The sequence below is a fragment of the Anguilla rostrata genome, chromosome 18 (assembly GCF_018555375.3).
Source record: "Anguilla rostrata isolate EN2019 chromosome 18, ASM1855537v3, whole genome shotgun sequence".
NCBI lineage: Eukaryota > Metazoa > Chordata > Actinopteri > Anguilliformes > Anguillidae > Anguilla > Anguilla rostrata.
In genome coordinates, this window is record NC_057950.1 from 3,308,704 (window position 1) to 3,334,791 (window position 26,088).

Genomic DNA, 26,088 nt, shown 5'->3' on the forward strand with positions numbered 1-26,088 from the left:
TCCCTCCCTATAGAACCAGCCCTAAGAACAATCAAGGGTCCCCCCCAATTCATTGGCCCCGCACTCCTCTCCAAAAATAGCAGCTATGGCCAAAAAAAAATTAAGAAACACATGAAATATAATATTTATTCAATACCATGGCTGCTCCTAAGAACTACTAGGATTGTTGCTGGACAGCAAAGAAATTAATTGTTTAAAAAAAATTTTTTAAAGACAACTACTGAATATCCACCAAAACGTTTAGGATAAGGTCAGATTAGATTTGTCTTTCAGATTTGATTTTTTGTCTTTGGTCTTTACAAAGATGTGAGAAATGCTGGAATAATTTGCCCTTTAACAAGCAGTTGCAAGAAGTCCCATTTTGTTACGTGCAGGTGTTAAATTGGGGCTGTTTGCTAGCTGTCCCCTTCCCCCTCCTCTGAATTTAATAAGTTCTAGTCCAGTAACTGTTTCTTCTTTTTTTTAAATATTCTTTCATTTTAGAACTGGTTATGTGAACCAGTTATGTCAAACTAGTTGTATTGGCAAATGGCAGAAAAATGATCAACTATTGCTTGTACGTGAGGCTGGTTTATGTAAAGATTGTGAACAGGAGACCCACAGACCGTGGATCGTGAATTAGGCTAATTTCTGTTCAAGCAACAAGTTGGCAGTGAAGCTTTTGGTACGTCCTGAGAACCACTTTTGTTTCGCTGAAGGGAGACTGAAATGAATGAACTTAATGTACATTTTTTTTCACAGAGAGCTTTTGAAAGGACAAAGGAACGTTTGTGACAGAGTGTAGGATTCGTCTGGCCGGTTCATAAGGAATGCTGTATCGCCATATAATGTCCAGTTTGTACTTTTTTTTAGCTTTTATAGCTTTTTTTTATTTTACCCCTATCAGTTAAAACCCAGTATAGTTAGAAAAATGCCTCTGGAAACATTCCATTTTCTACATCGTTAAAGTATTTTATTTTATAATGCAGTTCTGAATAAAAACGATTCAATAAACACACTGAAACTGCAGGGCAGTTCATAACACCTAATTTATTAACCCACAGTCTAGAGCCGGGGTGTCCAGACTTATCCGTAAAAGGGCCAGTGTGGGTGCAGGTTTTTTTGTTTTTGTTTTAGCCCACCACCAAGACACCCGATTCAACTAATTAACTAATCGTGGTCTACAATCAAGACCTTGATAAAGGACAATCAGGTGTTGTAGGGCTGGCCAAAAACAAAAACCTGCACTCACACTGAGTCTTTGCGGATAAAATTGGCCACCCCTGCTCTAGAAGAAGGTACTTGAATATGACAAGGTGTGCTTCTGAGTCCCAGGACACTGCGTGTGATAGCATTTCAGCTAGCATCTCTCTACCAGATAGTACCTTCTGCAACTCCTAAGTTTTTCCATCGGATTTTGCTTTGAATATGTGGATCTTTTTCAGCTTCACTTTGTACATCTTGGCACTGCTAAAACATATGAGGTGGACAGACTGTCAGAAGATTGCATGCATTGGTTTCACCCCAGCTAACAAAAAAAAAAGAAACGTTGCTGCCATGTTGTGGCAATGTTATAACGCTGACAAAACATTCCAGTAACACTGTGAGAACATTTTGGGTTAGCCGGTACGTTCCACTGTTCTCCCATACCTTGTTTTGCCAGCAGTTGTTTTGGTTGTTCCACTTCTTCATTTCCTCATAAGCTGCATTTCCATTATATATATTCCCTCCAATATATTTGACTTATGAATGTCAACTCAAAAGAATTGCGTGCAGCCTATCTAATGGAAATTAACAAATAAAATGACCTCTACCCTAGCTGCTTTTCAAGGTGGACAGGTTTGGAAAATGGAAACAATGACATTTTGTACATTGATTAAGACAATTTCAATGTGCAAACAATTCAGCTTTCACACTGACTGTATTTAATCAAATTAGCATCCAACTGAAGGAAAAATTCATTCAAATCGCCACAGCGCACAACATGTGCAACTCACAAAAATCAGTGCTTGAAAACATCTTTTTAGTAAGTGCACCCATATATTCCTTTGGAAACAGAAAGCACTCTCAAAGCTGTCCAAAAAGTATAAAAATAGCTTTTAATGAATTTCTGCCAGTTGCAAACCCAGTTTCAGGGTTTGGAACAAGACGCAATTTGAACAACTTGACAAATGGCATGGTAACACATGCAACGCATTCTATGTAAACTTTATGTCTGAAATAGTTCCTTGTACCCAAAATTTTGTCTATTATGCTTGAGGAAGACTAACAAATAGCTTTTTATGGGGGTGTCTCAACTCTCATGCTCTCCACCAAAGCTCTGACTTAAGATATGGAAATGACAACAATGTTAGCTTTTGTCACATGTGCCTTGTGTTGACATTGACAGGAAATGTGGTGAAGCTTATTTTGTGCTCGTCCTTCCATTAAACAACTTTCATGACACTATTAAAGTTAAAGTTTCAAGCTTTCTTGGTGATTCTGTTTTTGCTCGTGGCATCGTTGTCTCTCTGATTTCGGTAAATTGCTCACTCTGGTATATGTAAAGAGCCAGTTTGCCTTGTTTCAGTTCATACATAAAATAAGCTGACTGAATCACGCTAATACAGTCTATGGAATCACGTGAAGGGGCCATGGAAATGTCTACAAACGGCCACCGAAAGAAACAACAGCCCAACTAACTAGCCTACAGCTTCCTTTGGCCTGCTCAACACATCGGACCAAATTTATTTATTTTATTTTTTTAATCACTGTACAACGAATTTCGTATCAATCCCCTCTGAAAATTCCATCTTAAACCATCGTAAATTTGTCAAGACGGTTTTAGCTGCGTTTTCAACACTTAGCTGCTCAACCTGATCACCAGCTGATCACCATCTTATATAGTCAGTTAGTCCACCATTTTACTCTACCAGTTTATCAGCTTTATCCTTAAACGAAATTCTATGATCTACGTTTATTACCGTGTAGCGTGGAGGCTTTGCTGGAAAAAAAAACACATACCACAGACGCACGGCGGCAGTCCAACTCAAACTGTGTTGAGCCACAGGCTGGCGCTATCGGAAAACCCAACACCAAACCCCTTCAAAAACACTTCGTCTACTCACGCATTCGAAGGCCATCCGGCGAGCCTTGATTTGTGCAGTCATCCACAATCTCCTTCAAGTTCAGCTCCCGGCCTCTGATGCTAGAAAGTATAGCCAGTCCATGCAGTCTCTCCTGTCAGGTGCTGTTCCCCGGGTAGTTCTTGATCGATTTTAATTTAGAAAATGGGCGATCTGCAGTTGCAGACTGTGTCCGGTATAAACAACAGCGGTGCGGTAGCCAAGACACATCATGGAGGGTAGCTAGACGTTAAGTGTTCAACAATAAGCGTTTTCGCAAGCTGGGAGACTGATGAGTGTCGAACGATCTCGGGCTTAAATCAGGTCATGAACTAGCCCAGAAGGTTAAAAAAAACAACAACTGTAGTGGTCAGACAGATGCTTTGAGGTTGCATCGCGTGTTGGCCACAGCTTTTTAAAAAGCCATCTCACTCTGGCAACTTGCTTATCTTTCTCTCCTGGTCTCTTTTCTCTTTTGAGATACACTTTTGTGTTACTAAGACATTTTGATTCACTTGGTTGTAAGCAGAATTCCTCATTGCTCTCTTCCTCACTAACCAGCTCGCTGACGTGAAATTTCACCGCCAAAACTACCTAACAGTCACATGATTTAAAAAATCACCTGACAACATACTTAGGCTTATTTCCCAGCAACCTTTGCGTATCAGAAAATAAGACGATATACACCCAAGGACAGGCCTACTGCTGCCAAATAAAGTAGCCTACCACGGATTGCAATCCTTGTATCCAACCACAGTCGCAGCTGTTCATTTTACTTAATTAGATGCTTTTCATATTTAGAGGGATTATTTGTTGGACGTGTTTACGTTCATTCATATTTTTCTTGGACATGTAGGCCTAAACATAATGCCGGTTTGGCTCATTATCATATGCTTTGTCTTTTCATTATCTACCAAATGGGTTAGTTTTAGTGGCCAAATGTCCACTTTCACCAATTAGGAACCTATTTATTTATTTCTGAGCAGCCAGTACTGATGCAGTGCAGCAGAGTTCAGCAGGGGCCTGGCACCACAAGTGTCTGTTATTCGGAGGGGCATTTCCCTCAACGTGCCCCCGTACACAAAGCGCCCCCAGTTTAAACCTGGCAGTGCCCCGACATCCACCCCCCCCCCCCCCCCCTCGGAAAGCAGCCCGGGACCTTATGTGTACAGAACGAGGGTTGCCAGCCCTACTGTGACATCACTGGCAGACCACACTGGTTCCTTTTGGAGGCATGCTCTGGGACCGGCAGAGCTCCTCGCCACTGTAAGTGCGCAAAACCGATGATGTCTCCCCTTCCAGGCCGTTTCATTATCTCCGGCAACAGGAAGAGGAGAACAGGGACTGAAGGACATGAGAACAGAGAAAACCTGGACATTGGCGAAAAGGGGGGGAGGGGGTGGGGGGTGTTGAAGGCTGTCAAAGCCATGGTGGTGGGACTGTTCACTGTGCTCACGCGCTCTGCCTCAGCAGCTGTGCCAGGTGCGGTTTTACCGAAACGACACTGAGCTACAAGCTTCCCTCTGCACGGACACAGAGAATGCCAGGAGACAGATAGACAAACCCAGCTTCAGAGAAGAACCTGAGGAGATGCTGTTTAGGGTGAAAATCTATAATTGCATGCACGCACACACACACACACATATAAGATCACTGATGCTTTTACACACACACACACACTTCCCAGCCACACTGTAAGATCAGATCATTTTAACTTTGCCAAGACAGAGTTAATAAGCAGCAGTGATGTAGTTTAGTCATAGTTTATGAGAGATTAGTCACAAATTATTTGCACAGCGCTTGCAGAAGAGCAGTCTTTACAGCCTGTCCTTGTAAACAGCAGTTCTGGTGCCCAGCTCTGAGACCCCCACCCCCCACCCCCATAAGCACATGTACCAGTCAGTGGGTGAGAGGACCTCTGTATTTGCAGAAAGCGGGTGGGTGTCATTAGGTAAACGTTTCGCTGGCAGAACTCGCTGAATCTTCAGTTCAGTCTCAGCTCCGGACGTTGAGCGTGGGAGGAATAACATCGGTCTGACTAACGCTGGCAAGCTCAACACTGCTGCCAGCTCAGCTCCTTTCAAAATAATTACTCTTTAAATCTATCATTTATATCGTCCCCTGGAGATCTATGTCTCTTTAACAAGAGAGTCCTGATTGCTAAGAAGTAACAAAACATTATAATTAAATAATTTACAATGGTGAAAACGAGAGCTAAGTTAAAACATGTATGTCCCTCTTTAACCAGGTTTTCTTGCAATTGCATCATTTAGGCCATGTCATCAACCAACTTGGACCTCCAATCCATGGTGGTGTTGTACCCCAGGAAAGGTAAAGCTGACCAACAGTCTTCTGATCAGGGGTTTTCAAATTTGGTCTTGGGACCCCGTCTGTGCTGCTCTCCCCCCAGGAACGTGTTTCAGAATCTACGTGTCTCAGTGCTGGGCAAGGACAAAAAAAACTGCACCTACATCGGCTCGTTTCGGGTAAAAACTGGACACCCCTGACTTGAGCGTGGAAAACTACAGAAAACCAGCAGCGCCCGCTCCTCAGGACTGCAGTCTGACCCCCCCCCCCCGGTTTAAAGGCAGTGTTATTTGTGGTTCTGAGGCCAGGGGACGGCAGGGCTGTGGGTGACTCAGGGAGGAGCTCGCCTGCAGGCTCGGGGACGTTCCCGCGCGCGGATACGCCCCCTGCGGGCCCCTCGATGTCAGCCGTGACCTTACGCACCGCACATCGCCCGTCGCTCCCGTGTGGCATTTGCCAAGTCTTCCAGCGAAAAGGAGCTTCCCCCCCCCCCCCACCCCTAAGAAAAGAGGAACGATTCCTTGAGGTGTTACGACAGGCACGTTTACGCTCCCCGTGACATTTCGCGGTGACCCCGAGAGAGTCGTTAGCGCACCGCGCTGGCCTAGCGCTTCGCTTCAGCGCCGGAGCTAATCTATTAGCATTTCAGTAAATACCAACCCAAGCCTTTCAGTATTTCCAGCCATTTCAAATGTTGGGGACCCAAAATGCCACTGGACAGCCTGGGAACTTAAGCACCCCCGCCCCCTTCCCTTCGGGGCCAAGGCTGTTCCCGGGAATTTTTGAAAAGGGAGCGCGCGAGACGGAACCGGGTGCGTGAGATTTTGTCGGGCGTCCCCGGTCGGACAATGAACACTCGGCCCCTTGTGCAGCGGCATCAATGGGGGCTTTTTCTGGGCCCGGCGGCCGCGGGAGCCGCTGTTTGCTTAGCGGGGGCCTGACCGCGGAAGCCCCGCCCACAGCCATGAATGTGGCATTCAGAGGACCTCCGAGCACCCAGAGCAACCCCCCCAGTACCCCCCCCCCCCCATTTCTCACAAGTTGTGCGATACCCGTTATCTTCCGAGAACGGACTCATCGCTGACACGTTTGACTCAGCGAACCTATCCAGACGCGAGCGAACGACAGGCAAAAATACACACACACAGAAAAATTATCTAGGTACAAAATACCCCCCAAAATGTACATGAATGAACTACAACCAAAATGGTGGAGGAATAGGTTGCAAGGTGGTGTGATGTAGGTATACGCCATTCAAAAGGTTAGCTACATAACTGTAAATAAGCATTTGAAACATATGAATGTTAAATACAGCCCATCGATGGCTACTGAGAAAACTGCCATGTCACAGAGGCATGCTGGGAGTTTGAGGCTTATGACTTTAAATTTAGGGACGAAAGGTGGTAGACGAACGCAGGGGGGCAACACCCTTTGTAAATCAACCCCCCCCCCCCCCCGCCCCCACCCCGGGCACTAGGGAAATAGAGGAAGGAAGCTTGGTGTGACCAGGGAGTGTAAAAGAGTAACCAGACACAGGCGACCTCAGAAAAACCTTTGAACTCTTTCAGTCACCTCATTTACTGCAGCCCAGAAAGCAGGAAAATTGAGTGTCACTACAAAACAAAACAGCCTGTGAACGAGACTACATTAAACTACAAAATATAAGAGGCACAAACCGTAAAACATGAATACAACTTAAAAAAAAAATTAAAAAAAAAACATAACTAGTCTTTCAAAACTAGATTTATATTGGGAATTTTGTGCTTTGTATGCATGCAGTGCCATCTAGTGGCCACACCGAAATAAATACAAATACAACACCGGCACTATTGAAGTAAATAACGGTCGGTGAAAAATTACCTGAACACCAAGGTGCTGCCCCTCAGTTTAATGTTTTCTGTGATACTTTAAGATTTAAGTGATTACAAGAACAGTAAATTAAGGACTGGATTCGGCGCTCAGTTGAAAAGTATATTGTTCAAGGCCAAATGAACCCACACCATAAATCAATGTTAAGACACTCATTGCACAAAATCTATGTCAGCAACTTTTATTTCTGTACTGGATTTCTCTTTTGCACAATACATAAATAGAATTATCCATGTTAAACAGCTTTACAAAACCACTGGCATATTTTGAGACTAGTTCCATGTGTAAGTTGGCTCGATTGGCCAACTCCACCCACACAGGTAGAGTCAGACTTCCTCTTTCAGGATTAGAGTAAACCCCTCATCCTGGTAGAGAATACTGCGTTGGGAGGGTAAGGGAGGGGGGGTGTACGCTGGCCTCCTGAATCCGGAAGGGGCGTGTCCCACAATATCAGAGCTGAGTAACTTCCTGTCATAGCCAGCGCTAATACTCACACACACTCAAACACACACACACACACACCTCAGCCCTGGAGGACTGTGGGGGGGGGGGGGGGGTACAGGGGGGGTCACGCTTTCCTCTTGTTCTTCTGCATCTTCTTCCCCAGCCGAGCTCCCTTCTGCGCCCCTCTCACCATTCCCTTAAACTGCCCCTGCAGCTTCGCCGACTTCCTGCAGAGACACCACCACACCACCAGGGGTCAGTGCACACAGCCAGGGCTTATACACATGCACACACACACACCACCAGGGGTCAGTGCACACAGCCAGGGCTTATACACATGCACACACACACACGCCACCAGGGGTCAGTACACACAGCTGGAGCTTATACACCAACACACACACACGTCACCACACACAGCTGGGGCTGACACGCACACACATACACACGCACACACACACACATGCACACACACACACGTCACCACACACAGCTGGGGCTGACACGCACACACATGCACACGCACGCACCTCAGGAAAGGTTGAAAGCCCCTGCCCTAGAGGCCCAGGGTGCGCTTCATAAACGATGTCGGCTATTACGCATCACCAGTCACCAATGAATCAGAGCGTTTGGCAATGGAAATCACAGTCTAACTGGTTAAAAGTCACGACAAACACATGCTAATTCCACCCAAAATGACCGGGACTGTAGAACTGCTTTTTTTGCTTTCCTGTTCCGAGCGCAGTACACAGTTTGGTATGCACCCAGTGGTCGAGTCAGGCTGAATCACTGGGGGCACGGTAGTGGGTAAGGTTCTGGACCTGTTACTCAGAGGTTGCAGGTTTGATTCCCAGGTGGGGCACTGCCACTGCACTCGCTCTGAATTCCTTCAGTAAATACCCAGCTGTATAAATGACTGCATGTAAAATTGTACGGTGCACACTAGAAGAGTGCCTTTCCATGTAAATCTACGTGTTGTAATGCAGTTATAAAGAATGTGATCTCGGCAAATGATTGAACTCGACAGGCTGGATCATTTCCACACACACCTGCGGTTGAGCTGGGCTTTCCTCAGTGGGATGTAGGCGTAGGGGTCACACTTGCCCTTCTGCTTAATGTCACCTTTGCCCTTCTGTAGCGATAAAAAGAAGAAAACGTTCACACAACATGCTACACGCTGCACGAATACCGGCAGTAACACTGCGATAATGGCTTCACAATGCTGTAGTTTTGAGTCACATTTCGGAAGCCTGCTACAAAGGCTCCAAAACAAACAAAATAAACTGCTCTAAATTTTATTTCATATTACTATGGATCTACAGTGGCTAACCATTGGAGTACATGGCACAGTGCATAAACTCAGGTTTGTGCTCCTGTAGGACACAAGCACAAGAACAATAACCCAAAAACACCATGATCACCATCGCCACCCTGTTCGCTGCAATTTCATTTTAAAAGAGAAAACAAAAACAAACAGTTTTTGGGGGGGAAAGAGGGAGAGAGAGAGAGGGAGGGGGGATGGAGGGAGAGAGGGAGGGAGAGAGCGAGAGAGGAGGTTATGGTAGGCTTGTGGAGGTTTAATGGCAGGCTGGCGTTTGAGGGCACATGCAGTTTTGCTCACTTTGGCTTTAAACTCCGCCCCAAAGCTCCTTTTCTGAGAGAGAGGCCTGTGGATTCCAGAACCACCAGCTAGGGAAGAGAAACACACGAATGCGCACACGCACACACGCACACACACACGCACACACGCACACGCACACACGCACACACGCACACGCACACGCACACGCACACGCACACACACACACACACACACACACACGCACACACACACACACACACACACACACGTGAGATCCCAGAGCACAATTGGCACCACTTTTACTTTTGCACTTCAAAGAGCACCTGGGCTGATTTCTGACATACTGTAACTCTGCACTATAACAACCAGTGACCACAGAGAGGCCCAATCAAACATCGACATGGCCAACACATTTTCAACAACACACTGTAACACACATACACAGACACACCAACGTGTACACATATGTGTGTGCAGGCATACTAGGGATGGGATATTATAAGATTTTCTCGACACAGGGATTTGGCCTTGAAATTACTGAAGCATGCAGGGACACCGCACCAATCCCCAATGCACAGAAACGGTGGAAATGTACCTTTATACTTCAGTTGAGGTTCGATGTCCAAGTCATCATCAAAGTTGCCATCATGGAAACTCCTTTTCTGGGTCTTCTTCTTTAGGGGGGCGTAAAGAAGAAAGCAGCATTATTTTCAAACAATAAAAATCATCCAATGTGTCTAAATGGCCACTGCAAAACATTGAATGTTTACACTCATCCATCCTGTTCACAATCTAAAAATATGATGGTAATACTAATAATAATAAGACCCGTACTTACACTTTTGACTCCAGCTTCCTCCAATATGTCTTTCATTTCTCCGTCGTCACCTGGAAGAGAAATATAAAAATTTAAATCCAGGATTCTGTTACAGTTACTGCCACGTTTCTGTCTCATCCGTACTACTTATTCTGATTAAACAACAGAAAAGCTTTATGGTGCCAAATAGAAACTCACAGGACATCATATTTTAAAATACACAACTGTAAGTACTGAACCTGAAGTAAACGGCTTAAAATGTTACTGTTAAAGTAAAGCAGGAAACTGTAAATTCTGGTTATTATTACAGAAAAAATACTGGTCATTAGAGAGACTTCCGAGAATAGCTGGTGCGTGTGTGTGTGTGTGTGCCTGTGTGTGTGTGTGCGTGCGCATGCACATTTCGCTCCAATCACAAAAGATAGGCAACACACGATACCTTTAGCTTTGTCGTCATCGTCTCCCTCTTCTCGAATGATCAAACGCCCATCTGACGTCACCTTGAATCCGTGCTGGATCTTCGCGGCCTTCTTCAAGTCTGGGTTTGTGGCTGGATGGGTTTGTTTCAAACATAAATCAATGTCAGACACCAACGTCCTATAAAAACCATATGCTCCCAGGCAGAGGCTCAACCGCAGCATAGGCTGGCTAAGTACAGCTCTCCTTAAATTTCAGACAACGACCGACCTGGAAGTTTTATTCACGATTATAACAGAAGTTCTATAATTTCCACCAACTGAAGCCTCGCATTCTAGAATTAAAGCCCAGTTCAAATCAAAACCGCAACAGCAGCTGAGATGGGACTTTTTCAGCAAAGAAAACAAGGTTCAAATGTTAATGAGTAAAAACTACGCACCCCATATCCATACGACAGCTGACAAATTAAACGCTTTTAAACGAGTTACAAGCAGTTTGAGATAGTTGAGCAAAATCAGTCTCTGGTTTTGGCCTCTAGATTTAATGCTGAATCTGGGCAGTCCTCAGGCATTGTCAGCAGACGTTGTGAAACTTCTAGTTCACATCGAATAAACCTTCTTCAGAACGGTCTCTGGCTACTGAATTTTTGGTCTGGACTGGACTGACCCAAGATCCTGGGGGTAAAACAGGCCACATTTCAGACTTAGGCTGCACTGAAAAACTGAAGAGAAAAGGCTGCACACACTTTTTCCTCCGATGAAATTTCTAACAGCCAACGTTTTGGCAGCAAGCAGACTTCATCAGGCAAGCTCCCTGAACAGGACAACCTTTCTTTTTCAGTTTGACTTTTTTTCAGGTCGTCTGCACCTCGCCAAACAAGGTGTGCGTTTTCTCTTGCACTCTGCGCTGTAAAACGAACACAGTCTACTCTGCACCACTGCTGGGCTGTGTAAGTGTGTCAGGCACGGCGCTTCTGTACTGACCCAGGACTCTCTGAGAGACTTTGGGGTCCAGGAAGTTGAGGGGTTCGTCGGACACCCCCTCTTTGAGCCAGGCCCGGCCCTTCTGCCGAACCGCGCCCTTCTGGCCCTTCTTGGGCTTCTCGTCCTCCGGGTCGTCCGAGTCCGACTCGGCCAAGATCTCCTCGATGCTGCGGAGGAGGACACGCACGACGTTATATTACATTACGTTCGTTCGGCAGACGCTTTTATCCAAAGCGATGTACAATAAGTGCATACCGAAGGTCATTGGAGCAACTGGAAAACACAGGGCCAATAAGGTACACTACTCATTTTGTACAGTTATTCATGGCCGTGAACACATTAAGTCCAGTTCACACAGTGAACGTTACTCTGACCACACCTATGCTAATTCAAACATGCCCAGCGTTAGGCTTGCTGTAAACGCCCTGCAGTGGGAATCCACATCAGGCTCCGTGTATTTGCTCCATGCTTCTGATCAATATCATCGTGCATTTACAACGTATCGTACACATTTAAAAAAGAATAGTCCACGACACAAAATTCCATTCTCTGTTTCCTAATTATCAAAGGTTTGTTTGAGGAAACATTTGCACTTTTTCTTTTATCTGAAATGCCTTTTAAAATGATCTTACCACAGTCAACGGCATGGAACTAGTCATGTACTATAGCACTGTCACAAGACAACAAGGTTTATTGAGATAAACCCCTTAACCCTTCAAGTTGCAATATCACAAACGTGATTAGAATGTTCTTAACTGAACATTCTAATGCTGATGTCACAATCACTGCCGGTAATTGAAATTGAAACGGAGTTCTAGAACACTGACTCAGAAACGTTCCGAAAGCCTGCTCTTCACAGCCGGTAACTAAAAGCGCGAGTCTGACACTGACTGTGAACGTCAGCCTGCTCTTCCAGCGTAGGCGACCGGCCTTCGGGCGCGACTGTACCTCTCTCCCTTGGCTTTGGGCACATCTTCCTCGCTCCCAGAGTCCTCGTCCTCGTCCTTCTGCACCAGTCTGCGTCTCTTGGTCCGGGCCTCCGCCTTGCGGATGTTGGCCAGGACCTTGTGGTGCTCCTCCGGGAGCATGCTCTTCACCAGCTCGAACCTGCGCGTGGGCAACAGGCAAACATACATCAAACGCACAGGCAAGCGCACATCAAATACACATGAAATACTCACATGCACGCGGAGCGCACACACACACAGGCACACGCACATGCACACACCATCTCGAACCTGCGCACGGGCACAGGCGAACACATATCAAATACTCATACGCGAGTACATTTGACCAATATTTACAGACACCCACAGTAATATGTCTACATCTGTGACACCATACAGAACTTTCTGAAAAGCAATTCCACATTTTGTCACTATGAGCCTGGAGATCCCTTTTGCAGAATGCTCACAGCTGAAAGGGCCACAGACTCGATTGTGCGCATCATTCTGAACCTTACCCAAACTTGCGGATGAATTTGGTGAAAATGTTCTTCAGCTTTGCTCTGAAATGCCGCCTCACGTCATCTTTGATATTCCCAATTCCCTCCATCTGCAGAGGAACAGAATGTTTTTAAGAGACCGAAGATCTAGGAGGTTGGGCCGGTTTTTCCACAACTTACATCTTCACCTGTTCAACTGCCGATTATGCCAATGACTATGACCTGAGAAAGCCCCGCCCCCTAGGCAGTGTCACTCACAATGACTGGCAGGTGGGTGGCCAGGACCTTGACGTCCATCACAAACAGGATGACTTTGATGAAGCCCAGCGCCGCCTTGACGATCTCCCGCGTGCGTGACATGAGGAGCAGGATGACGTTGTGAAGCAGCTGCTCCAGCACCACCGCATCCATCAGATCTGAAGAGAGAGAGACACAGCGCGTTACGCATCGCTGATTAAAACACCCACACATAACTCAGCGCATCCATCAGATCTGTAAAGAGAGAGAAAGTGTGTTACACATCGCTGATTAAAACACCAGATCACTCAGCGCATCCATCAGATCTGCAGAGAGAGAGACAGCGCGTTACGCATCGCTGATTAAAACACCCACACATCACTCAGCGCATCCATCAGATCTGTAAAGAGAGAGAAAGTGTGTTACACATCGCTGATTAAAACACCAGATCACTCAGCGCATCCATCAGATCTGCAGAGAGAGAGACAGCGCGTTACGCATCGCTGATTAAAACACCCACACATCACTCAGCGCATCCATCAGATCTGCAGAGAGAGAGAAAGCGCATTGTGCATCGCTGATTAAAACACCCAGCTCACTCATAAACCTGCTTTACTGAAAAACTGCAACAGGACACACAACCATACAGGCAAGATGGCAGCAGTTTTAAAACACAGTGACTAAGCCAAACACAAGGAAATGAGACGCGCTTGTGATGTGCACTGCTCACTCTGGACAAGTGTGAGCGAAACACACACAGTAATAACAGGGCCCGACTGGACTGACCTTTGAACTCGAAGACCAGCCTGGTGAGCGCCAGCACGGTGCAGGTGATCATGGTGACCGAGCCGGTCAGGCCGATGTAGACCAGCTGCAGGTACTGATCCAGCGCCTCTGCAACACACAGATATGGGTTATTAAAGACACACACACTGACATACCCCACACACACACTTATTAACACACACACACACACACACACAGATACATCTTATTAAAGACACACACACACACACACACACACAGATATATCGTAAACAGACACACACGTGAACATACACACACACAGATACATCGTATTACGCGTACAAACACACACACACATCTGAAACACACACCCCAACATAACATTTGCATACACATACTCATCTTAAACACACAGGCATACACACGAGACACAGACACGCGTTAGGCCCCGCCCCCTCCCGGCCCACCTTCGGGGGTGCTGAAGAAGCGGATGTAAGCGCGGGCCATGTCCACCAGCAGAGTGTAAGCATTTTTACGAGCTCCCACGGACACCTCCTTAGTGCAGATAATGACCTGAGAGTCGGAGAGGTCAAAGGTCAGAGGTCAGAGCGCATTAAAACCAGTGAGTATCACCGCACTGAGGGGTGAACAGGACAGATACCACACAATTAAAATACATCATTGGCCGTAGGCTGGATAGCTCCATTTTGAGGGTCCCATTTTGGGGCTCCATTTTGAGGGCCCCATTTTGGGGCTCCATTTTGAGGGCCCCATTTTGAGGGCCCCATTTTGAGGGCCCCGTTTAAGCTGGGGAGAGGCTCGTACCTCGGGCAGCAGGGCCGTGATGAACTCCATGTGCTCGGCACTCAGCAGCCTCACGATGTGGATCAGGCACTTCAGTCTGGGCTGAGGAGGACGAGAACGAACACAGTCAGCACACGGTCAACACTATGGTCAGGCTGCGGTCACAATGTAGCGTTGTTTCACAATACTCGATTACCATGGCCAAAAAAGGAAAACTCATGAACTCAATGAAAAAAAAGTCAACATGGTCCTCTGGTCCATGGTTAAAGTATAAAAGAACAACGGAGTAAAACACTATCAATAAAGTGAATTTAAAAAATTTGGACCCCTTTTTAAAAAAAAAATAAAAACAAGAGTTGCGACATTACAGCTAAGAGCTAACGTTAAATGATAGCACAGAAGAGCACAGTTTCAAACGTTACTCTGCTTTAATCGTTCACGTTTTGCATAGGCTAATGATACAGTTATAGCTGACGTTATATTGGTATCTGGCTCGTAAATCAAATTTATAACAAACTAACTAGTGACGTTATATTTGCTATTGCTAACCACTCTGTACTATTCATAGCGAAGAAGTCCAATTCCTCATGTGACCACACAGTGCGTCAGATCGCCATATAAGGTGGAACGGCTGCAGTCAGGCTGCAGGGAGATGGTGAATTTGAGCAGTAGGAACCCCCCCCCCCCCCAGAATACCCCCGAACGCGGGTCTCACCTCTGCGGCGGCGCGCTCTTCCGACCAGCAGGACCGTGGCGGCTTCCAGGTGCAGACGATGCGGCGGCCTCCCCTCCCCGCCACACTCCCTCCAGCGCGTACGCCTTTTCCACCCCCACTCTGCTCTGACACATTCAGACACGGCTTTTACCCATCAGCCACCGCTGCTGGGCACATACCCCTCAACCCCCCCTACCCCTGATTCAGACACGGCTTTTACCCACCAGCCACCACTGCTGGCCATCATACCCCCCACCCCACCACTGGTAGAGGGTCCTACCTCCAGGTAAGGCTTCATGAGCTCGTAGGTCTTAGTCATCGTAGCCTCGTCCACAAACGGCGCCATGGCAACTATCAGGTCCATCACAGACAGCCTAGGGGAACAACACTGCATTAGCGGAAGGGGTCCAAACTCCTAAAATTCAAACTTCTGTTGCTGTTACCCATTGCTTAAGCTTAATTTTCATTTCAGCTTTTCTTATGTTTGTGAAAAGCTGATTATAAATATTCATAAAGGGGGGAGGGGGGAGGGGGTGGCCTTTAAAAGCAGGAGGCGGTTACCGTGTGAACTCGCTGTTGTCTGGACCGCACAGCTTCTCCGTGGCCTTCTGCAGGAACGTGCACACCATCTGCAGGAGGAGGAACGGAACAAGACCAGGAGCGGTTTAATCACAGGAAAGACTGACCTTGGGGGGGGGTCTGTTGGGTGGTGGGCTGGGCAGTGGGCCTCCGCATAGTTTTTTGGGTAAAAACTGAAATGTAAATTTACCCACTCATCTCTCACAGCTCCTACTTTTCCCTCAAAGATGTCGAACGGCTAAAATGTATTCCACATTAATGCCAATTGTAGCTCTATATTTTTTTTTTCATATTCTAGGTCTATATTAAGGTTTCTGCTAGCATTACAATGCATCTTATAAATGGCAATACCACCACTACTCTCCAGAAGACCCTTTAAATGACAGGCTAGCCAGTAGAGGTTCGGACCGGGCCTCACCTCCTGGTCGGTTATGGTCAGGTAGACTTTGACGGTCTCCAGCACAGCCATCCTGGAGGGGGCGCTCTCTCCCGGGGCGGGCTGTGTGCTGTACACGTTGAACAGGATGGGAAGGAAGTTCTTCGCAAAGCGACGGACTTCAGTCTTTTCCTCCTCTGAGGGGGAGAAATGCAGAGACACTTCAAACACAGCGAACTCACCTGGAACACACCTGGCCCGTCTTAGCACAGTAATACAAACGGTTAAATTTTACAACAAGGTATCTGCGGCAGAACTCAACTGCACAATCTCTATTTTTATACAAAGTATCACAGGCCAAAATATTACTGTATTAGTATATTATGTTATAGTATACCTAGTATATTTGGTTGGATGCATGCTAGGCAGATATAGTTCTACAGTCTTTACTGAATAATGGACTGCTATTCCTCACCACTTCCCCCAAGCTAACAGTTTTATGAGAACCGTACTAGACTTGCTTGGAATATATACAGAGAAACTCCTAAATCCCTGCAGACGGAGATTGACAGAGACTACTAGTGGAAGGCCGGGCAGGGGAGGCTGGTTTCAGTTTGACTGAGACCCTTCGCGGACGGCGGGGTGGGGCGGGGCGGGGCGGGGCAGGGCGGGGGGGCGTACCCGTCTCGCAGCTCTTGGTGATGAGGGTGCGCAGGGCCTGGCAGGCGGTCAGGCGGAGATCGGGCCGCTCGCTGATGACCATGCCCAGCGCCCGGGCGATGCCCTTGAACGCCACGGTCAGGTCGGTCGGCTTCAAGCAGAACCCGGGCAGCATGGTCCAGATCTGCCCGCAAAAAACACAGGAAGCACATCAACCACAGTTACAGGCGGGCCGCAACGGGCACAGGCCAACTGAACACGCTCCCCGAGTTTCCCTTCCAGTAGCAAAACTGTTGCCAGGCAACTCAGCCACTTTCAAGCTCCCGTTTGACTGGTGCATGTAAAATGACACTCGTGAAGGCAAGAGGGTGATGATATTTTGGAAACTGGCTTCCGGAGACCGGTCATTTTGTTTCTTACCTGTAGCTGCAGGGTCTGGTAAACCTTGGCCTCCAGCTTCTGCCCCGCCTGCTCCAGCTCCTCAGCTGCAACACGGAGATCAGAGACAGACTCAGAACTAGGGACACGCTGAACTCTCTCATACTGACTCCACCCGTGCAGCAGGGGGCGATAGAGGGACTGCAGGCATACTGTGCTCTCTAACACTGACTCCACCCGCACACCAGGAGGCGATATAGGTGAGGGGCAGACTGTACCTTTCTGCCGGAGGGTGACGGCCAGGGGCAGGAAGTAGGAAGTGAAGTAGGCCAGCTGCGTGTTCTTCACGTGGTCGCGAATCACAGGGATCAGCCAGCTGCGGGGGAACTCCATGTCGTCTCTGAAACGACGAGACAGACAAACCCCTCTCAGCGGGAGAGAACCCAAAAGCCACACTTCGTAACAAGGAATACTTAATGCTGTCATTTTGTTCTTTTCCTTAAAAAAAAACATCAGGCAGCGTCCTAGATTTGTAAAGCATAGGCTAGTACAGTTATGCAGAGCCGAAGGTTCACTGAAGAACCATGAACAGAGTTTAATTATGTAATTTCACTGGGAGAACCTTTCCTTCACGGTAAATAATCCAAGCGGGCCGTCGTTCATGGACCACTTCATATTATTCAAATGATCTCACCCTGACAACAGCCCATACTACCCAATCGCAACATCACAGCAACCGTATCGCAGCCACTTTAATCTCCGTAGCAAGATTCCAGTTACCCTATTATGACATCACACAAGTCGCCATGGCGCCGGTGGGCGGAGACTCACTGCGTGCCGGTGATCTGCAGGGGCACCGCGGCCAGGACCAGCTCCGGCCCCATGGTCTCCACGGCGCCGCCGAACGCCAGGTCCAGCTCGCCGGAGAAGGGGAAGCGAGGCGTGGCGCGGAGATCGGCCAGCGACTGCAGGCTCTGGGGGAACGCGGAGCGAGACCCGTGATCAAATCAGGGCGCATGCAGCACATGACCACACACAAGCACAGGTGCTGGGGAAAGAGGGGCGCATGCAGCACATGACCACTCACAAGCACAGGTGCTGGGGAAAGAGGGGCGCATGCAGCACATGACCACACACAAGCACAGGTGCTGGGGAAAGAGGGGCGCAAGCAGCACATGACCACACACAAGCACAGGTGCTGGGGAAAGAGGCAACTTGCAAAAAAATAAATAAAATTTAAACCCATACACAGCACCATACAGACAGCATCTCGTCCAGGCGGAGTGTTCAGTCAGTAAACTCATTTTGGGAGCATTAAAACAGCACGTACGAGGAACACAAATGAACACATTCACGCATACGCTGCACACAAGAGAGCGCACGCACAAACCACCACCAAGCCTGTAAACAGCCAAAATAAAGACTCATGACAGAAAACACGTGTGCTTCAGTCTCCATGGCCACACCCCCATCTCTCACCTTTGTCATGATTGGGTGTGCCTGTTTCCCTGCCGCCCTGTAGAAACAACCCAGGACCTGAAAGACGAAGGGCCAGGAGGCATGAAACGTACAAACCCTCTCACGTCTGAAGGAGAAGGAAAGATTAAATAAGCCCTCACAGTATGAATACAAAACAGCATAAGCCTTCCACAAACTGGCACATAAAACTGCATAAGCCCTCCACAATACGACAGACAATCTGCATAGCCCCACATATGGACAAAATACGATAAGCCCCACAATACTGACACAGACAATACTGATAAGCCCCATACTGACACACAAATACAGCATACCACTCCCACATACTGGACATACAAAATACTGATAAACCCTCTCCAATACTGACACCAAAATACGCTACCCCTCTCACAATACTGGGACACAAAACACATAACACTCACAATACTGACATACAAAATACAGCATAAGCCCCTTCCACAATACTGGCACACATAAAATACTGCATAAGCCCCTCCCACAATACTGACACACACAAAATACTGCATAAGCCACTCCCACAATACTGCACACACAAAATACTGCATAAGCCCCTCCCACAATACTGACACACACAAAATACTGCATAAGCCACTCCCACAATCCACACAAGTCAATCTTTCCTGTATTATACACCATTACTCAATATGGTGCCACCAATTATCACACAGAACTTTTCCTGATCTATTCTGCAAGCCTTCGGTGCTCCACGACCCAGCACTCTAACCAGCACACTGCACCACTTCAGTACGCCTGCGGAACTCACCGGAACATCTTGCATATGTAGGGGGCGTGGCCAGTGGAGGCGGTGGACGTGACCTGCCCGATCTCGGCCACGTGTGGGGCGACGCATTCGGTCAGCAGGGTCTGGGGGGGTGAGACGGAACAGCATGCAGAACAGCTGACTTTGCACAGAGACTCCTACAAACAGGGCAGCGAGCTCGACCAACAGGGCCAGCAGCGCTGGAGTATCCAATACTTAAGCCTGTGGGCCCATCATAGATATGATTTATTTTTCCTTATTTTTAACCAGAAAATGCTGATTTTCAGACCATAAATGCCTCTGGAATCTCTAGTATTTGGCTTTACTGCTTAGCATTCTCTCCTGCTATCAGCAGTCGACGAGGGAAAAAGATCTAGAAGTGTGTGACGTGCATGTTATGACGTACCAAAATCCTTAAAATCTTAAAAAGTCTATGGGTGTAGGGGAGAAGGGCGGGGTCATGACATCACATCCATGAGTATTCAGTCGTGCGATGCTGTTTGAACCGGTGGCCTCCGGCTAAGCTGACCTTGAGTGTCTGCGTTGCCATGGAGACGACCTGTGCGTGGGGGTGGGGGAAGCAAGCAGGATGCCGTGAAAGCAGGAGGTCGCAACTCGAGAGGTCCAGGATGGAGAACCAGGGAGAGAAACAAAACAGAAATAAGAACAAACACTTTTCCTGTTCACAACACAAGTACACAAGTGAGCGAGAGGCAAGAATGGACTAGTATTCTTGGTCTGAGAGCAGACTGTACTGATATCCTTCATAAGCAAAGTGAACAGATGGCGCAGTGGTCTTAGCACTGGTCAGACTCTTACCTGGACAGGTGAACGTGGGCCTTCTCCATGACGGCCAGCCAGGCCAGCAGGGGCTGCAGGTCGTTCTCGCTGGGCAGGTAATCGTACAGAGCCTGGAACACACACACACAATGGCGTCACCTCACTGCGGTGAGGTCAGGGTGTGTGCGTGTGTGTGTGTGTGTGTGTGTGTGCGAATGTATCTGTGTGTGTATGTGTGTGTGTGTGAGAGCGTTAGTGTGTGTGTGTGTGTGATCGGTTCTCACGGTGATGATCTGTGCGTTGAGCTCGGCGCTGAGGCTGCTGGGATTGAGTTTGCAGCTGAAGAGCTTGTGGAAGGCCTGCATGGCACCTGCAGTCACCAGCTGAGGAGAGAAGAACAGTGAACATCCAGTGAGTGCATGCGTGTGTACGTGTGTGTGCGTGCGCATGTGGATGCGAGTGTGTGCATGTACACGCATAAACCAAGAGAACAAGCACATCTCAGAGAAATCAACTCTCTTTCACAACCCTGAATCATCCACATCCGACATGAAGCACAACACAAGGGCCTGTCAGAACCCCCAGGACAAGCGACCATCTCAGCCACTAAGAAATGCATACAGCTCAGAGCAGGCAGTGTGTTTCCATTTCAGTAAATCTATATTTAAGACATCGCTCATGAAAACGTAAGCAATGACTCCATTATAACTGCCGGTACTGGAAGAGGCAGGTGTACGTATCGCCATGGTTACGAGTGGGCGGGGCATGCTGGCGCCGCTCACCACGTGACTCAGGGTCATCACGCGCAGCAGGGTCTCGCAGCAGGACTTCACCGCGCCCAGCGGGAACGCCGACAGCAGGTCTTTCAGCAGCCCCAGCACATGCAGGGTGGTGGTGTCCTCTTTACTGCCTGAGCAAAAAAAAAAAAAAAACACCACCGGCGTGGGTCACAAACCTGCATCCATACACAAGAAACACGGCTTCCCCCCCGAAAATGGAATCTAAGTTTGTAAAATAAAAATATAAATGTAAGTAACGTGTTACTCTGCAAACAGAGTACAGAAAAGGGGTGGGGGGGTCTTGCAGGATTGGGTAACAGGGGACTCTCACCTCCAGCGTCCTCGATCTCTTTGACGCAGAACTTGGCCGTCGTCACGGCAGCAGGGTGATGCGTGGGGGCGGAGCTGACGAACAGGAAGTCGCTGCCTTTCAGGATGGAGCAGACGCCCTGCTGGGCAGCCTTACGCACCTGTACAGGAGAGAGGAGGAGTTCAGCCCAGAGGAAGGCACACCTGGCCCAGCTAACCTCCGCCAGCACAGCCATACATGTGTGTGTTTACATGCGAGAGCGTGTGTGCGTGTTAGGAGTACGTTTATTGGGAGGACTGGCCTTGGGTTTGGAGTGCACAGTGAAACTCAGCATGCCGTGGTACAGCTGTAGGGTGGAGGGGAAGCTCCACACGGACAACTCTTGCTTCCGCAGCAAGGTGGCCAAACACGAGATGACCTGCAACACACACACACACACATTAATTCTGAGACCACAGTTAAGCCCAAAGTGGAATATTTTTTACTTCAAATTTACTTTCAAACAAACTGATATTCACGTTTTACACCCACAGTAATTCACAGACGAATGTGGCTGTATTTCTACGTGAACACAGAGCCCGTCCCCGAGGACCGCGAGGCTAACTCACCCAGCGCAGAGCAGAGGAAGAGTCCGAGTTGGCCTGCGAGGACATGACGCTCATGAAGACCTTCGCCGTGTCGGAGAATCGCGTGATCAGCACCGGAGCGGGCACACTGGAGGAGAGAGACCACAGTCAGGGCTTCCCCCCAGACTGGCCGCACAGCTGCTTTCTGTTCTAAACAGGCACGGTCAGCACCGGCAGGTTCAACACTATCCTGTCAGCTGAACAAATTAAGCTTCCCTTCCCAGTCTGAGAGTGTTAGTGATTACCGACACACCGGAGGAAACTACCACACACTAGCGAGTCTCTGACTCGCGCCTGAACTGAGTCTCTGACTCGCGCCTGAACTGAGTCTCTGACTCGCGCCTGAACTGAGTCTCTGACTCGCGCCTGAACTGAGTCTCTGACTCACACCTGAACTGAGTCTCTGACTCGCGCCTGAACTGAGTCTCTGACTCGCACTTGAACTGAGTCTCTGACCCGCGCCTGAACTGAGTCTCTGACTCGCGCCTGAACTGAGTCTCTGACTCGCGCCTGAACTGAGTCTCTGACTCGTCAACTGAACCGAGTCTCTGACTCGCGCCTGAACTGAGTCTCTGACTCGTGCCTGACCTAATCTGAAATATACAGCTGTATAAAGTGTTGTGCGTAAAAGCTGCATGCTGTGCACATTGCTCTGGATAAGAAGAAGCCTAAGGTCTGAAATATAAATGCAGATCACCAGGCTGTTTGTGAGCGAGTATGAATGTTCTCTCACCGCTTCATGACGAGATTCAGGAGGTAAGCCACCGCAGCCAAAGACTCGCTGGACTCCACTGCCTCCATGGTAGTCATCTATGACACAGAAACAGAACTACTCACTAAAAACTCACAAATGTTTTAGCTGAAAAGTCATGTAGTTAGGATGGTATGGTGTTCGGTTAACAGCTGACTTTTTAAAAGGAAATCTGTTATTTTTGGGATAGTTTATGAAATTTCAGAGGACATACATATATATGTGTACTGTAGCAGGTGGAAGTGTTACCTGAAGCCCTACTCCCCAAAGCCAGGAATCGCTACCTGTATGTGTGCTGTGGCAGGTGGAAGGCGTGTCACTCACCAAAGTCAAAAACTCCTTGCCTGTGTGTGTACTGTGTCAGGTGGGAGTGTGTCAGTCACCAAAGCTACCTGTATGTGTGCTGTGGCAGGTGGAAGGCATGTCACTCACCAAAGCCACCTGTGTGTGTGCAGTGGCAGGTGGAGGTGTGTCACTCACCAAAGCTGCAAAGTACTCCGTCTCCGTCTCCTTTCCACCCTGGGACCGGATCACCTCTGTGACAGCCGCCAGAACAGCACAGATCTGGGAGAGACAACGAAGTGGCACTTTAGACCCCCTTCACCTCAGAGACCCCCCCCCCCCCAAATAAAACACCTCTGAACAGGAGACATGCAAAGTAGTGCTTTTGGACTCTGTGCAGCAACTATTTTAAATTGAGACTTACTGCACAAACATGAGTCTGAGGATTACTCTTCATGTGCAACTCAACAAGCAAAAAGTATGGACAGCTGATTGACCAACAGGGGGCGCTGGTGCACAATGAGGAGTCCGATTCTCCACAGATACAGACCTCTTTGTGGGCAGCAGAGTTGGACTCCCAGAAGCGCTGGACTTTCCGGAAGGTGAGGTTGGAGCAGTCCGACAGGCCGCTCAGGAAGGTTCCGGAAGTCCTCTCAGAGAAGGCGGGCTCCTCCATGGCGCAGGCATCTCCCAGGCCACCCTCGCCCGTCTCCAGGGGTCCTGACTGCAGGTCATTGTGGAGCTTGAGCGCATCTACGGTCAGGTCACTTTTCTCTGCGAGACAAAGGCCAGCAAATGTTGATGACAAGCATGCATTTACAGCTGAGATGCCAAACACAGGTTAAACCAGACTTACTCTGGTCACTAAGGATCCCTACCCCACTTTTCAGAGTAGGGAAGGAATCTCAATCTCAAATCCTGGACAACTGCCATGTCTGCTCGCTTTCAGTGAATTTCAGTACACAAGGCTTTAATTTAATTTTAATTTTGGAGAAGAACCTCACACACCTTGTTTCTTAGGCCTAAACTGGCCACCAATTGAAACCACAAAAACCTTCAGAGGCAGCGGCCCTCCAAAAATGGAGTCAAATAAGCAGCCCTCCAGAACAGGAGTTAAACCTGCAGACACTGCAACATTCCTGGACAGGAACTTTAGACCCCACGAGCAGGGAGGGGCTCCTTGGTGTGCTTACTTTCTTAGGCTGGCCATCTTATTCCCCCCCAAGTCTGACTGGCTAAATCATCCCTCTCTCCACCTCATCGTTACTACTACTATTGTAATAACAAAGGCCTGAGGACACTGACAAGGGACCACAAACTCAATTGCAACCATATAGCCAGAGATCAGACTTCTCAAGATGACAACATACTCAAATTAGGGCTAAACATGTGAACAATGATGATCAAAGGCCTCAACAGACAGGCGGGAATCCACGTTCCTATACATACACCTTACTGTCTTTAAAAATACCATGGAGTAAAACAATGGATGTAAAAATAAAAAGAATATTTACTTCCAGAAAACTGACAACATGGCTTCAGGCAACGTTGATATAATCGCACAGTTGCAGACATCCGACATACGTAGTCAAATAACTGGTTACTTCACGCTCGTGACATTTTATCGTTGTGGTTAATGTTGCTTAGCGTTAGCTTAATATTGGGGTTTATTATGAGCTGGCATAGAGTAGCTCATGAAGACTCAGACTGGGGACGTACGCAGTGTGCTGATCAGCTGAGCTAGCCCCATACAACGCGTCCAAAATAACAGCTACGTCAATACAGACTGCAACGTACCGTCGCTGTAATACTATCAGTATTAAACATAACGCGAATTATAGTTTTAGTTTTTTAAAAGGTACCATGCAATCAAAACTTGTCAACTGGATCACAGTAGAAAACTGACATCAGCGAAGAACCCAGGTCGCATACTGAAGTTTTAGAAGTAACTTACTGGTGCTAGCTACCCAGCAATCTAACGTTTCGTATTTCTAACGTGGAAGTATTTAACAACCTGTTATTCTTAAATATTGTGATAGATTTTCTTTATAATACGAATATGTAAGTGGAGGAAGCGTTCATATCTAAATATGTTTTTCTATTCAACTTTGTCGATTTAAGTTTGCTAGCATGCTACAACAAGTTAGCTACTACAGTTTGCTTGCACGAAAGGTACCCACGTGTTTTCTGGGGCAGGCCGCATAGCTCGTATGTATCTTCAGAGGCTTACCTGTCGGACGGCTAAAAAAACGACTTTTCGCAGCTTGTCGATGTCGGTTTGCCTGGGGGTTGGAATCGCTGCTGTGGCCCTTCTTCCAACGCTTAATTTTCTGCGCGGCTCCGGACCGAAGTTTTCCAGATTTCACCATGATTCTGGTGGAATTCGGCCAGACCTTCGGTACCCTGCTTCTTGCACTGCGTCGCACTCACTACTACGTCACGCCACGTGAACCGGCATGTATTCTCCTCTGTCACACCACAAGGGGGCGACTCTCTCACCCACTCGCTCTCAAAGATTACGACGCTTTCAGGTTCTCTTTAAACTAAATTTACTGTTCCAGAACAAAACATGCGAGAGGTTGCATGCGAGTACATTTTTCACTGTAGACTTTGATATTATTTCTGTTTTCTTGTGTGACATTGTATGATAAAGAAAAGAACATGCTTCACATGAAAACCATTTCATTTTACTTGTACAGTGTAGTTCACTGGAAATTCCAAATATAAAAAACAAGTGTGGTACCCAGTACAGTACTGTGTATACTGTCCAATAAAATACTCGTATGGATTGTCAAACACTCATCAATACACGGTAATCCATAATTACCGTTTCCTAAAATATATTTCCTGACACA

General features: G+C 47.7%; 2 protein-coding genes across 2 annotated transcripts in view; both read right to left on the bottom strand.

Annotated features, from left to right (window-relative positions):
• The window catches only part of znf488 (zinc finger protein 488), a 38,088-nt gene extending 34,353 nt beyond the window's left edge, over positions 1 to 3,735 (bottom strand). The window contains exon 1 of the mRNA XM_064318416.1: positions 3,087 to 3,735. Coding sequence (XP_064174486.1) covers positions 3,087 to 3,090 — 4 coding nt within the window. The 5' untranslated portion in view covers positions 3,091 to 3,735. The remainder of the gene's footprint in view (positions 1 to 3,086) is intronic.
• A 3,689-nt stretch (positions 3,736 to 7,424) lies between these two features.
• On the bottom strand, positions 7,425 to 25,698 carry rrp12 (ribosomal RNA processing 12 homolog). The gene is given in 34 exon segments (XM_064318114.1): positions 7,425 to 7,930; positions 8,753 to 8,835; positions 9,325 to 9,392; positions 9,881 to 9,959; positions 10,124 to 10,173; positions 10,542 to 10,652; positions 11,503 to 11,669; positions 12,451 to 12,609; positions 12,965 to 13,056; positions 13,205 to 13,362; positions 13,970 to 14,077; positions 14,398 to 14,503; positions 14,756 to 14,867; positions 15,450 to 15,574; positions 15,706 to 15,823; positions 16,011 to 16,078; positions 16,447 to 16,601; positions 17,086 to 17,248; positions 17,485 to 17,549; positions 17,721 to 17,842; positions 18,274 to 18,416; positions 18,922 to 19,018; positions 19,694 to 19,809; positions 20,235 to 20,319; positions 20,525 to 20,616; positions 20,770 to 20,868; positions 21,268 to 21,395; positions 21,596 to 21,734; positions 21,876 to 21,992; positions 22,183 to 22,288; positions 22,934 to 23,010; positions 23,432 to 23,515; positions 23,784 to 24,007; positions 25,464 to 25,698. Coding segments are annotated over 34 exon segments (3,858 nt in total). The 5' UTR covers positions 25,603 to 25,698; the 3' UTR covers positions 7,425 to 7,827.
• Positions 25,699 to 26,088: the final 390 nt, after the last annotated feature.